Here is a 15,482-nt window from a genome sequence, read left to right on the forward strand (position 1 = left end):
CACAAGGCACATCCTTGACTCATAAGGCTGCAACAGAAGATTAATAATTACTCATATTTACTGTTCCTTTCATTATTTTCAAAACACTGAAAATGATCCAATTTAAAAATGTCAAGTGAATATTATACATCCCATTTTCCCAATTAGCAACACAGAGATTGTGCTTACAACATACTCCACACATTCTGATTGGAGGTCTGCTTCACAGTACACCCAAGGTCTGGCTTAGCGCTTCAGGATGTTACTTAATGAGCGCTATGTCTGTAGTGTTCTGCTAACTCATAATTTAACAAAATTAAGACCGTAAACAAACAAAAATATGCGTGTACTAAAAAGCAGTCAGTACATGGCTCCACTGAGTAACTTTCTACCAGGAAGGCATTAAATTTGTATCTATAGGAAAAACAGTTGACACGCTTGAGTCCTGAATGAACTTTAAAATATTGTAGTTATCGTTTCAAATGAAAAAGTTGGAAAACAGCTGTGGGATTCTCTAGCCACTCAGAGCGCAGAGATTGGCGCTCTGCAGAATAGGGCATAATCACACCGGTTGGAAAATATAGTTTAGCTGGAGCCAGTTAAGAGGAAGAGGTCTTACTGGTTTAAATGGAGCTCAGCAGGCTCCATACCTCTCATCCATCCCTGTGTTTGTTTTTTTTCTCTATTCCTGTTTACTTCCATTTCATCCAACTTTACTTGGTCTGCCTGGAAAGCCCAGTTTGTTTGGGGTTGGTGGGAATCATGGTTTGATGCTAGAAATTTTGACTGTATTACCAAGTCACATTTGTATTATAAAGGTGAGACAATTTATGAGTGCATGCTGTTTTTCAGCAAACAGGAATGTGTCTGGTTTGAGGTTAAGTATGAAAGTGCAATTTTTTAAAATGTTTTTGAATGTTCCATGTGTGTAGCTAACTACCTGACCCCAGATTTCACCAAACATCACTGGTGAGATTACAGATTAGATTAGATTGCCACTCTTCCATGATGCGTTCAATTCACCCCTTGCATGTGACATCACACTCTGGTCAAACCTACACTAATGTAGCTACAGTATTACTAGATTCTATAAAAAACAGTTTAACTTATAAAATTGTTATTGTAAAAACAAAAATGGGGATTTTTACTTTTACCAAAAGCTGTATCTGTTTGTCTCATTCTATGGAACAACTTCTAGTTTCTGTGAACCCACTATTGTGTTTTGACTCATTTTGTGAATTGAATATGAAATTGTCAGACAATCCTGTGAACTTAACAATGTGACACATTCGGGTTTAAACTGCTGAACGAGTTAAAAAGACATGATTAAAGGACCCTGCTGGACCTTTTTGAGACATCAGTTTTCCAACTCTGAAAAAAAGTAAGACTACAGTAACCATATTCAACCATATAACTAAACATTAATGTAGGCCTGCTTATTTTCTCTCAGTTGTCATATTATAGTGTGTTTGAATGCCTGATGTAAATGTGACCCACTCTCTTCGGGGGCATGTACCCCCTGTGGTTTTTCTTTTTGCCGAAAAGCGGTTGTGACAAACCTGCAAATTTAAATATAATCATGAGGAGTACCTGAACAATGTCTCTCTCAGCAAGACGTCCTCTGGAGGATACTCTCACCTCGTCTCCATCAAGCTCCTCCATCGCTGAAAGGACAGACAGCGACACAGGGAAAATGACTCAGTACTGGAGCCACCGGGGGAGAGAATAAAAGAAGCTTTGGGGTGTTGATTTTGCATGTTCAATGCGTAATTGCTGAAGTGGGACACGTCATGGGGACTGGGAACAGGTACACACACCTCTTTACACATGGAAAATAGGATTCCTCATGAAAAAAAATAGGGCATAATCACACTGGTTGGAAAATATAGTTAGACCACTCATTGGGAAAATTCTGTTGTAACACTGTGGCAGCACCAGGACTTTCTATTACTAGAGCTAGTTACAAAATTGTGTCTGATTGCAGATGATTCTTTGAGATGGCCTCGCAAAATGTTCAGCTTGAATGTAGCATGATTAATCAGTGTAGTTTTTTTCAGGTCATAAAAGAATCAAAATAATCTGTTTCATAACTTCAAAATCTGAATGATTTATTATTTTCCATCTATGCTCTATTACAAATAAAGACAAGCAAAGATATTTACTATTAGAAAATCTGAATTTAAGTTGACTAAAATTGTTACATTATTTAAAGGTTTATCAATCTCCCCAGGGTTTGTTGCAATGTAGACACATTGCAACATGACTACATGCCCAAGCTCCCTGCTGGAGGCAGAAAGCTATTTGATCATGATGGCTACCATTAGTCATAAATTTACATGTGATATATATTAGAAAAAGGGGCACAGGTCTTTGCTACTAATTGTCAACACTACAACAACAATTAGAAGATAAGGAAAAGGTTTTAATTAAAAACAATGAGAGGGAGAGTGAAACAGGTCAGTTATGCTAGCTTGACTTTGAAAACTTCACATGTAGATGTGCTGTGGAATTTGCTGTGAGCTAAAAAACAAAGGTGACCCAAACACAAACTATACAGATCACCAGTAAAGCAGGTGTTTAATTTAGCTAATCAACCACCTCTGTATTCAGATAATCACCTTTTAATAATCGTAAAAAAACCAAAACAAACAAAAAAAAACATGAAGTTTGAAAACATGATATTGTAACAAACTGAATGTTCGTGTATTTTTGGTGTTGAATTCTGACACACTAGTCGAGTTATCACTGGGTTGTGTTGACGAGTCTGTGTGTAGCTTAGCTGACACAGAAAGTGAGAAAAAAGAAGTATATATATTTTTGGTTAAGCCTATAGTTTGGCACGAACAGCTGGAGAAAATTTGTTCTTGTACATGAAGAGTTAAATCTAAATGATAGTTTGCACTATAAAGGCAGTGAGTAACCTAAAAGTGTGGTACTGCCATAAAAAGATAGTGATGCACAATGTGAAGCTGCATTAGTAAGAACTCCTACAGAGTCAGAAAACATTCCAAGGAAACACTATTGCATGAAGTCATGTTCAGAAATAATTTGAAAAAAAAAGAGCCACTATGACTGTAAGGTACTATTGACATCATGACCTTCAACACACCTTGGTGCTTTCACAACCCTCCTGCCACTTGATTACTTAAACAAGTGGGAAATAATGGGCCAGGCGACACCGTGATGAAGTGTGAAGTTGCTACACCCTCCTGATCTGAAACAGATTGTGCACACTCTCACTCCAGCCGTCCCCTCTGAGAAATAATTCATTGATCTAAAGGCTGTGTGGAGGCCACACACTTGACTTCATGGACCTTCCACAGCGTTTCTTCCAGGACGGGGAGCGGAGCATTAATGAACATAAAGAAGTCATTATGTCACAGCTGCTCTGGCAGCTTTCCTGTTTGAGCCCCTCAGAGTCAAGCCAAAGTCAAGGTCACTGTTAAATGATTTTTTTTCTGCTCTTAAGCATCACTTCTGTGTTCCTTAGACTGAGTGATGCTGGAATGTAAAAGCCTGATCTTTTCTAGCGGGTGTCTTTTTTTCAGGGCTTACTTTTTATTTCACCGATTCATCTGTAAGACACACTGTTGATGTATTTATTTTCAATAGTACAATTCCCTCTTACTTTTTGTTGTCAATGTATTTCCGTAGAACTATGTAGACTAGAACATTTTTAAATCAAGCTAATGGCAGAATGTGTAACTAATTAGTCACATTTCAAAAACAGTGAATCGATAAAAAAGCAAAATTTTCAAATCAAAAACCTTATTTCTGCTAAATTATTAAACTAATAGACATGTGAGATTTACAGTTTTGAATCTGTTATTAAGATCAATTAATAATCAGATTGATAAAAGCTCATTTTATGTACCTTCTTTGAGTTGTATAACATTCCTTCTGCTGTACAAATATCTTCTAATTTGTGTTGGTCACATAAAATCCCAATGAAATGCATCAAGATTTGTGATTATAATGTCTCGATATGTGGAAGATGTTCGGGGATATGAATGCTTTTGTAAATTATTGTGTTTATTAACTGTGGCAACTGACTGAACAGCTCCAATTATTTTAATTAAGACTGTTTCTGAACTGCTTCATCGTGATTTTTTTTAAGGAAGGACACCAAAGCAGGAAGAGCAGGACAACCATGAGAAACAAAGGCTTGACTGAGGAATTGTTAAAGCGATTTGTCAGTTTTAACATGACTCTGTATGTCTGTTTTTTCTTGCTCAACGTCTGCCTTCGAGACGCAGCTCCTCCTGGAAGCTACAGTTTTCAAGCTATTGAGCTTCCGCCTCACAGAGCAGTCCTCCCCATGACTCCTCCACTCAGCTCCTTTAAACTAGCCAGCAGCAATTAGCAAACACCTGGTGGAACTGCGCATGATCAGCTCGAAGGCAGAGCTAGGTCCACTCAGGCATTTTGCAAAGGTGAATGGTTGCCATGGAGATGAAAGGATTTCTCAAATATCAAGGCAACACTCCAGGTATGTTTTTGAGGAGGGAATAACATTATACCATGATGTAAAACTCAAAAATATAGATTATACATAATACTGCTCTTTTAATCAAATAACCTCCAGCTGATAAAAATATTATTGAAGGGTTAATAGAAGAGCAATGTTGTTATGACTTCCTGAAGGTGGCGTTTCAGAAAGAGCAGGAGTTTTTAAAGAGACAGAGACCCAATTTCAAAGCGTGAAATTATGTAGTCAAATTTATTTTTAGTCATATTTGACATATATAGAATTTTTTAACAACTGAATGTAACATAATTACGTGACTGTGCTATGAAATAGCACTAAACCTGCTCCTTTAATAGGTGCTAAGCCTCACACACCTGAGGAACTTACCTCCAAAAATGTAGTGTCCAGGTGTAATAGTCCAAAAGAAATCCTCAGAGATGTACTGAAGGCTCCCAGATATTAATATTGTTATGCTTTGGACCCTCTCTATAGGGAAGGCCAGAGTCAAGGGGAAAATAATAAACTATTTTCTAGAGTTCTTTTCTTTTGTTGACATGTAGGCACCAATAGTCTTCACACTAGCTCACTAAAGAGTGGATTTTTAAGCCAATCTTTTGGCTGGCAGAAAACCCCATATTCTACTCAGATTTGTTTCAAATGCATAAAATGTGTTTATGTGTAAAATGTTAAGTAGCAGATGATACAAACTGCTACAGCCGTTTTATCTTCTCTGTCATGTTTACTCATAATAAAAAACTATTCTGCTCACCGTCAAACTCAGCAGGGCCGACACCAACAATGATTATGGACAGAGGAAGTAATGCTGCCTGTTAAAAAGACACAAATATTAAAGATTGTTTACATTTTAAATTCAGCAGATGTTTGGAGATGTTGAGTTTGATCAACTTTATAATTTGAGTTTATTAAGCCGACTGGTCGTTAGGCTTGTCAATGTAACCAATACATCAATATAATTGATACTAGAAAAATTAGTTATTCAAAGACACTGTTTTGGGTCAAAATCGATACCATCTGGATGCCATTGATTTGATGTGAAAAGCAGAGGCTGATGAGTTCCTTTCACTTATTGGCTCAACAACGTTTTTACCCCCAAAAGGTCAGTGTAAAGTCTACAGCCGAAAGCCCCGATCTATCTGCTACACTGATGATGATAAAAGTCACATAAGAACTTTAAAGTCATCCACCAAGAAAGAAACCCACCAAAGACTCGTTGTTGAGAACAATTCCTTTTGTTTTAGCCTCGATATTGCCTTCCTACTGCTCTGTGTAGATTTTCTGCACTGTTTTAGATCATGGTCTGCCTATGGTAGTAGTGTGGCGATGGCAGTGGACGAAGTGAAACACTCCAAACACTGAGCAATTAAAATGGGCACAAAAGGAATGTTTAAAAGATTTTATTGGTGGCAAAGATGTTGTGGCCCTACTTCCCACTTACAGCACACACAATTTCCAGTGAGCTTTATAATGTAGTTGCAATGGTACATACGTCACTGCTAAACGTTAGCAAATGGGTAAAATCAGATCCATTCATTTCAAATTTCATCATAGCCTACGCCTCCATCAAGCAATCGTTTCTCAATAGCCGAGGATCCAGACCTTCTGAAGAAATTAAAGCATCTGGCTTTACCAGGCTACTTCTGTCCTATTATCTCAACATTTCCAAATAGCGACTGCCTCACCCTCTGACAACTAACTCAATCGTCTCCAATCAAACCAGATAAGTAGTAACGGCTAAAAGTGATCGAGTGTTTGCATTTTTGATCAAGGAAACTTAGAAACTTGCAAGAATCAAGAATTCCCATTGAGGCTATCGCCCTGCAACCAACAAGCACATCTTTTGTGTTGACATGTAAATTACTGTGAACACAAACTGTAACTAGTTTTGATGAAAACTCTGAAAGCAAGAAAAAAACAGAAAAAACCCCAGATAAAAACATGTCATGTTTTTCCGATTTAGTCCCAATTATTGGGAGCTAACTGGGTTGATTCTTAACTAATTTGTGGGAAAGGCGTGTTTGCACTCTGAGGAACAGCCCTTCAGGTAAACATCCTGGAATTTTCAGACATAAGCTGAAGGATGTATTGCAGCTTCACTTTGGGGAAGGCTTTTAAACTGATGCAACACCCTGAAAAATGCTTATAGCCAAGGTTCAATGAGATGTCAACACTATTTTTAATGTTTTACGGCTGGAACATTTTGAGGGTTAAAGCAATTATCTCAAAATATTTTCCTGGCAGGCAGCAGGTTTTTATCCAAACCAAATAAATAAAAACACTATTGTCAGAAAATACCCTGCCTCATTTTCTAGCAGCACAAAAAACACAATGAAGGGACACAACGATACACATTAATATTATTGCTAACTGAGATGACAGGACTGTAACCCATCAGGTTCTAGCTGTGTTTTCTTTTGTTTCTTTGCTTCTTCTTCCATGTGTTGTACATGTGTTGTGTGTGTTGTGTGTATATGTGTGTTAGTTCACTCACGTTGACCACTGCCTCTTTGGTCTGGACCATGTCAGATATCACTCCATCTGTGATCATCAGCAGGACAAAGTACTGAGAGCCATCTGTAATCTCTGCTGCACAGCTGGACACACACACACACACCCACACACACACACACACACACACACACACACACACACACACACACACACACACACACACACACACACACACACACACACGCACACACACGCCCACACACGCACACACACACACACACGGTTTAAAGCTCACATTCTGATGAGGCACATAAACTCAAAGAGCACCTGCACCTTCTGGAAGAGGAAAGAGGTTGAATCAAGTTCTGAAAATCTAACATAGTGTATATGTAGGGCAATGTTGGGTTATGACAATATATAATGTTATTAAAAAAATGTACAAAGCTTGGATACTGTTCAAGTAAATGCAGTCAGCAAAATAAAAAGGTCTGGCTGGCATGACTGTATTAGTTATTTATAGCAATGCAACAAAAAAAAAAAACTATTATGTTTCTTTGATTTGTACGAGCAAACATTTCTACTTCCTTGACCTGAGGTAAAAATTTTCAACAGAATTTTGGCTCATTTATAAGTAAGTTCTAATTATTGGTCACTCATCATAGATAACCCTCGTCTCGTAACCCTAACCACGGTTGTTACATGGTTCTATTAAACAATAAAGTTGTCATTAAGTTACTTAAAACATCTGTTCTATCCAATGTGTTGCAATATGATTTTTACAAAATATTTAAATGCTGTTTTATACCAACATCAGTTTTCATCAAACCTCTGATGCTAACTGGCACTTCAAGGCTTTGATTGGTGTTTATGAAATGTGCTTATGATGGTAGATTCTGTTTCAGTCAGGACTTATAAACACTATCAGGCTTATAACAAAATAACAATCAATCTTTATAAATTCAGCTTAAAACAGCAGCTATAAAATCAGCTCTGTGGAACATATTAGCTGTGTGTCTGTTAATGTTTTTATGTGCATTTTGAAATATCGCTGGAAACGGCAGAATTTGAAGTAGCTTCTTCAATCGTGCACTAAAGTTTACATTTGCTTGAGTTTACATTTTTGTGTTTCCAAAAGAGAGTTTTGGAACACATTTGCTGAATAAGTTCTGACGTAGCGAACGCTCCGGTTCACTGGTGGATCTGTGCCTTACCAGAGACACGAAACTCTGAGAAATTACAAAGTCCAAACCTCCAGGGTGGAGGGGAGAACTTTGTCAATTTAATTACTAATTAATTTCTTTTTATGAAAATATTTACTCAGCTTCAGTTTTTGTTACTAAACTTTCTTTTCATAAGAAACTTCAGTGTTTTCTCTTGTTTTACACAGATTAGGTTCAATAAAACAAAACTAACTCCAAAGTCTTGAAGACGGTGTTTAAAACATTTTATATGGTTGCTGGTTTTCACGAGACTCATACATTTTAACTGGTTTGGTCTCAGTAAGCTCGCCTCCAGCCAATAAAGATCATTTCCCAGTGTTATAGTTGGTGCTTTCTTGCAAAAAAAAAAAAAAAGAAGAGCAAGAACTGATACCACTCAAGCTCTGTCCAAGGTTAGGAATGGCTGGATGGTAAAAACAACAACATATTTTTCACATTAAAACAAGGAATAAACAAGCGTTATGGTTAAACACCTAGCTCTCTGCATTCCTGACAATTTAGTGCCGACACAAAAAATGACTCAGATACTCCTTGATGTTATTGGCTGAACAAAAAGAATTACTGCATTGTGTTGTTTTTCTTCCTCAAATGAAAGCGTCCGGAAGCTCCTCAGCCTCATTTAAATTCAGCAAAAGCTGGTTAAACAAAGAGACAACGCTGTTTTTATCAAGGGACTGGACACATTTCGATGCCGAAGGTAAGCCACAAACACTTGTAGACAACAGAGAAAGAAAATAGGGCATCCATGAAATAAATACTTCCAGCTGGAGAAACGGTCCTATTCAAACGTCAGCGGCTATTGTCTGCTCCCGCAATGCAGGACTGAACTAATGCTCCACTAGAAAGGACGACAGTTTTCCTCTTCACAGTTTCCATTATGAATTTTAATGGGATATTCAATAAGTTTCCAAGAAAGCAGATTGTATTCCATTTTTACAATCCACTCAGAAAAATGCCTATTGTAATCCAAGCATTCGATTTGAATTCCCTTTTTTAGATGTTCTTGGTTAATTCTGATGTTTCCAGACATTAATGATATTCATGTGAAATACATGACAGTAAATGAGTTCAGTTTCAACATGGACAGTTCTCCTACCAGAACATGGACAAAAGAGAAGGCAGCCTAATAATTCAAACCACTCACTTAACAAAATATTAAAACAACACCCTGCTTTAGTTTCACTGAACTGCTCTTTTAATTAAAAACTGCAGGAAGAGGTTTACAGCAGAAATTATAAACAGTTTCTATTCATGTTTTTTTCTTTTTTTCAGAATTGAAAGACCATTGACAATTTGATAAAGACAGACGATGCTCAATAGAGCGTGTTCATTTGCTAAATGATGTTCCCATTTAGAATCGTATAATGAAGAAGCAGGTCATGCTTCCGCCAAAAAAACCTTTTGAATGACAAGTCAGTGAAATGTGAGTCTCAGTGACTTTTCCGTCAAAGCCTCCTCCACCTCACATCACTTAAAAAGGATTTTTTGTTGGAGGATCAGTTCTGTGTCAGAGGTGAACAATTAGGGCCTCCAAGGTAGAGAATAATAATCATTTAATGGGCTTTTCCACTGACAGCGTAATGTGTCCTCTGATTTTTGTAGCTTAAGGCAGAAATTGGTCGATTAAAGAATCGTTTTGATGCCTTCAAAGAGATTTTCAGCTTCATTGTTAGAATAAAAAAATTAGTCAGAGAATCTCTGCGTAATCTTGACGAACACAAAAACCACATGTCTTTTCTTGATGAACACAGTTCTTTCTGCAAAAGAAAGTTCTTTTCTCACACATTTTAATTGAGAACAAAATAAGCAACATTTTTAATTAAAAAAAAACTTTTTGCTGCTAAAGTTTTGAATAAATAAACATATAAGTGAGCGCAACAAAAAGATATTTATTGTTTTTAATTTGTTTTTCTACCATCAGACTGGTTCAAAGTGTTATTCCACACATTCAGGTTTCCAGGACCTCCGGATTATTTATGTGACGTCTTTGGAAATGTGGAGTGTGGACTCTGACATTAGCGTTGGCACTTCTGTGCTGCTGCTACATGTTTAGCATTGAGATGCTATTTTAGGCTTGAGTAGCTTCTCTGATAGGCTAACTCCTTTTAGCGCACAACAATAATCTCTTCCAGCGTCCCATCAGATTGTTTGTTGAAGCTAAATGAAGCCTCAGTGGTCAGAGAGAAGCAGCTTCACTGTCCTTTACTGCTTTATGTGGATGTCGTTCATGTGTCAGATTTACTGACGTACCAGAAACGTGTGAGCACAAAGGTTCCGGCTGGAATCTTTTGTATGTAAAAAAAAAAAAAGAACACGATTAATTGCATAAAAATTTTCAGTGTGTTTAAATCTCCACACAGACTTATTCAGTCAATTACTCCTGCCATTATAGCTCATGCTAAGCATATATAGCATAAGCTAATTTTTTAAACAGAAAAGCAATTCTTACTCTTACTGCGTCAAAAATATTCCAAGATTATGACTTACAGTGAGATCAATCTCTAAGAAGTATAGACCATAAAGATTATAATGTCAGACACTTGTCACAATAAGTTCTCTAAGGTTAAAGTGGTAAATTCTCTCAAAGTGTAAGTGGGACATCCAGGCTCTTTATGTCAGAACAATGTCTCCTGTGGCTCTCAAAATTGATCAACACTCTGTTAAAGAATATGGTTTGTGTAAAAAAAAGATGAATTATGAATTATTTGAAAACTTTTACATATGTATTATGACATATTGTATATCCTCCAGAAATCCAACAGGCCAAATCCAAAAATGGTAAACCATGTGCAGGATGATACTTGTTTCAGCAGTCTTTTCTGTCTGACAACCACTTACCACGTCATGTATTGTAAACGTCTATTACACTTCAACTACCAGTCCACAAAAAAGCTCCAAACTGAAGGATTGTGGGACATAAACATGGCGTTTGCTCCAAGAATCTAGATTAGGAGACAAGCACAACAGTGTCTGAAGGGAAATCCAAGATAAGTTTGAGGGATAATGAAAAGATCTTCACTCCCCAAACAGAAGAGGAGGATGCTGTAAACAAATTTTAATGCGGGAAAAGCCTGCAACAGCAAAAAACGAACAGAAAAAAAAACAGCACACAGGATTTACTGGAAACAGTCGAGAATTTACTTCAATCCATTTTGGTCTGCGTCTCATGTGATTAGAAGAGACAATAACAAAAACAACTTTTAGCATGCTGCACTGCCTGGTATGGGGAGTCAAATTAGACATCATTTAAACAAAAACTTCACAGGCTATAGATTTCACTGATGTCTTTAAACAGAAGCAAAACCTAATAAATTGGGTTGTTTGTTGCCTCTTTAGTTTATTTTGGGAAGCCGACAGTGATGATATGTTCTGGTAACATGTCTGTCATCCAACTTTAAGGCGATTTTACCAACAATGTTGAACTTCTGCTAAACATGGATATCAATGGAATAAAGTGCAAATTAATTATGAAAAATTAATAAATGAGCACAAAAGGTAAAACCAAACACAAATGTCTTACACCACTTCACTCCTTAAATTTAAGAAAAATCCTAGTGTTTGGGGATGTGGGATTTTTACTGATACACTTTTGAAGCTATAATCTTTTTAGCTCACAGTCATGATAAAAAGAAAGTACACCCCCTTTCTGTGGTAGGTGTATAACTGCTGAATGATCTGTCCTAACCAGTTTTGAAATTCATTTTAAAAAGTCTACCATTTAGTTAAACAAGTACAGACCAAGAGAGAGAAATTTGTGAAAAAATAGATGCACTTCTCAATCCTTTAGGTTGAAGATATTAAAATAAGAATCAAACAGTCACAGCCCTCCCCAAGCTATTCTGATCTTTGACTTGATATCTAGCCATAAGCTAGAAGTGGTGGGATTAGTCTGAAATGAATGTGTATCAGAGTAAAATGTTGGATTCCTTTGAGCTTACTTTGCTACTTTGTTGATAACTGGTGCGAAGTTGGTGGGTCCATACAGCTGCACTGTCCTCAGGCTCTGGAAGTAGGCCTCCAGAACTCCCTCTATGCCCACACAGTTTGGCTGATCGCTGTCGCCATTCTGCAACACGGAGAAGAACAATATGGAGACACACAGGCACACACATAGGAAGGAAACTATGCTAATGGAAACAGGGTAATTGTGTATAGATACAATGCAATTAATTGATACTGTCAAGACTATGACTACTAGATAAAGTTCAACAGTATCACATTTCATAAATCAGGAAAAAAGTTTTAATTAAAAAAATAGCTAGGGAGAGGGACACAGGTCAGCCATGCTAGCTTGACTTTGACAATTTAATACAAAGATGTACTACAGAATTTGGTGTATTTTTGTTCAGTTAAAAAGAAAAAACATAGATGACCCATAAACCAATTCTGACAGATCATCAGGAGAAACGGTGGTTAAATGATCTAATCAACCACCATCACTTATCCCATCCATTTTCTTACACCCTTAGCAGCAGGAAAAATAAATCCTTTTAGGAACACAGTTTTTCATGCTTCTGTAAGAAATTGAAAGTCATACTAACAGGTGAATTGTCATGTACGGAAGATCAATCCTGCTATTATTAGGCAATTCAGAAATAAATAGATAACAGTTTAATAAGTTAATTACTCAACACAAAAATAGTTCAACAAATTACTTAATGTACCATCAAATGCAACAAGATAAAAAAAACGGATCAAAATCTCAGACTTAAAAAAATACTTTTTAATTAATTTGTATCTTTTTATCTATTATAATTTATCCCTGTATAATTTATTTAATTAATTTATTTATTTAATAACTTTGTTTTGAATATCTTTTTCTTTTTTCTTTTATATTAAAGAGAGGACAATTTGTTATTATATTTTTGTAGCCATTGTATTTTCTTATTTTATTCCTTCACAATTTTATTTTTTTCACATTTTTTGTTCTTGTTGTATCTTACTTCTTGTTTTTGGCAGGATAGGTCCTCCATAAGAACTTGGTTTAAGATCTTCAGACATTTTGGAGACTACTGCTATTTTTGAGTTTTCCAAAAAAAATAAATTATTTAAACATCCTGGGCTTCCCATGAGCAATTTAGCTTCTGAATGTTTTCCTACATAGCAAGAAATGTGTACACTACTGTCTCTGGCTGTTAAAAAAACAGGTATTTTAATGTAAAAGTTTGTGGTGAAGAGTAAATCTGTTTCTAATTATTTCCATCATAACATGCGACAACATATTCATCTATAATACAATAAAAAAAACTACTGAATTTGAAGCATTCCTTTACAATTATGTGTTCATTTGCCTAATAATCTTTGCCTGTACAATAAAAAGTTTGTAGTCATCAAGAGTTAGCTTGTATCTAATGATACACATCCCTTAGTTTTACTTCAGCGTAGCATCCAGCAATGTTTGACAGTCTGCCTTCATCCCCTCGGGAGGGAGCCAGGAGGAAGTAGAGGGGTTGCCGAGAGATTCCCGCTGGCAGGCAGATGAGCTATCGTCTCAACTCGTGTGCCCAGCTGTTGTTGTAGCCACACGTCTTGGCCCAAGCCGACTGCACGGACGTGCTCCGCAAGTGTGAATTTATATATTTTGTGTGAGTGTGTCCGTCTTACCAGTGGGAAGGCGTGGGAGATTTTGCCATCAGGGGGCAGCTTAGCTCCAAAACCGTAGGCAGGAAAGAGCTTGTCACTGTCGTAGTCCTGGATAATCTCCCCCACTGCTTTCAGGGCCATGGCATATGCATTCATCTGGTAGGGACTCATATAGTGGAGAGAGGTGGGCTGGGACGGGTTACCTTAGAAGACACACACACCCCAAAGGCAACGCAATAGGAATGACCAAAGGAAATATCTCCATGCTGTAACAGAGGGTTTGCCCCCTTAGATCTGGATCCACTTAGATCCAGATCTAAGTGGATTTTCGCATAAATTAGTTTAACAACTTATCATGTTCTTAATGTCATGAGCAGAACCGTGAAATGATTTTAAATTTACAGCAAAGGCTGGAAATTGGTGTGTTTTGATTTTTCATTTAATCTTGCTTGCTTTTGTTTTTGTGCGGTTATCATCATGGTGTGAGTGTGCCTTCCCAAACAACAAGGGCTTAAAAAACATCCTAAAGGTAAAGCACAAGTGGTTGATTATGGAATAATGATAATTCGCTAAAACACGGTTCCAGATAAATGGCCTTAGAGAGCGATGTACATATTGTAATAAAATAGGGTTAAATTAGCTAAATGACTAATCTGGTCAAATTGCAAAAAAACAAGAAATTGTAATATTCCATCTATTAAATAAGGTTGATGGGGTTCGTTGGTCAGATAAAAAGTACAGTTTTGAAATTACAACCTTTAAGCAGGAATTACACAAGCTTTTCATTAAGCCCAAATTTCTGTATTAAAAGTGTTTTTTTTATTGGTCTGATGCCATATTTTTCAAAGGCGTTTTACAACCATACTAAGAAAAAAATAAGAATTAAGTTATGAAGATGAACTTGTGCGGGAAGAAAGTCATAATATGAAGAGAATAAAGTCATAATGTTGCAAGAATACTCGACTTTATATGAGAATGAAGTTGAAATAATACAAGAATAAAGTTGCAGGACTGGAAGAATAAAGTCATAATATTGTGACAATACAGGCATGATTAAACGAGAATCAACTCAACCAAAAATAAAGTTGTAATATTTAGAGATTGAAGTCAATAATGCGAGAAAGAAGTCATAATATTCCAACTCTCTCCTCTTATTATTTTCTTTATTCTCGTATATGTTTAAATTCATATTATTATGAGTTTATTCTTGTAATTGTACTTTTTTTATTTTCTTAGCAGAGCTCTAATTCTCTGTCATAATATAACCTCATGAATCTTAAATGTCACGTTTTCATCAGCTGACAATCAACATAATTAACATAAAAGCTTGAAAGCATCAATCTATATGGTATTAATCTCTATAATGTATTTCACTTAACGATAGAGTTGCTGAAATGAACTTCTTAATAATATCCTAATGTATTCAAGAGTTTGATGTGAATTCTGAAATGAATCCCCATCCAAACAAAACATTGAATAAAAAGGATGTGGAGTGAGTAGAATATGGTTGTTCAGCCTGGAGGAAACAAAGCAGGTGAGATCTGTGATCACCAGCTGCTAGATAAAATTAAATGAAAGTTGTTTTTTTTCACAGCTATCAGTATGAAACGACTGCATCAATCACAGGAGTCCTCCCCTGCAGCTTCATGCACCTTTCATGACCTGCCATAATTTCATCCATGACTTCTGCAGATAATTGTACACCGAGTCTAACACGAAACGAGTCCAATATGTAGCAAGAAAATAAAAGAATTGAGATGGTG

General features: G+C 36.5%; 1 protein-coding gene across 1 annotated transcript in view; it reads right to left on the reverse strand.

The window, feature by feature from the left end:
- Nucleotides 1–15,482, reverse strand: part of LOC102234515 (copine-9-like) — an 88,903-nt gene that overhangs the window by 11,420 nt on the left and 62,001 nt on the right. Inside the window, exons 15-19 of the mRNA XM_023337928.1 lie at nucleotides 13,741–13,922; nucleotides 12,075–12,202; nucleotides 6,957–7,059; nucleotides 5,217–5,274; nucleotides 1,570–1,643 (exon numbers count right to left, since the gene is read on the reverse strand). Coding sequence (XP_023193696.1) covers nucleotides 1,570–1,643; nucleotides 5,217–5,274; nucleotides 6,957–7,059; nucleotides 12,075–12,202; nucleotides 13,741–13,922 — 545 coding nt within the window. The remainder of the gene's footprint in view (nucleotides 1–1,569; nucleotides 1,644–5,216; nucleotides 5,275–6,956; nucleotides 7,060–12,074; nucleotides 12,203–13,740; nucleotides 13,923–15,482) is intronic.

The sequence above is a fragment of the Xiphophorus maculatus genome, chromosome 1 (genome assembly GCF_002775205.1).
Source record: "Xiphophorus maculatus strain JP 163 A chromosome 1, X_maculatus-5.0-male, whole genome shotgun sequence".
Taxonomy (NCBI): domain Eukaryota; kingdom Metazoa; phylum Chordata; class Actinopteri; order Cyprinodontiformes; family Poeciliidae; genus Xiphophorus; species Xiphophorus maculatus.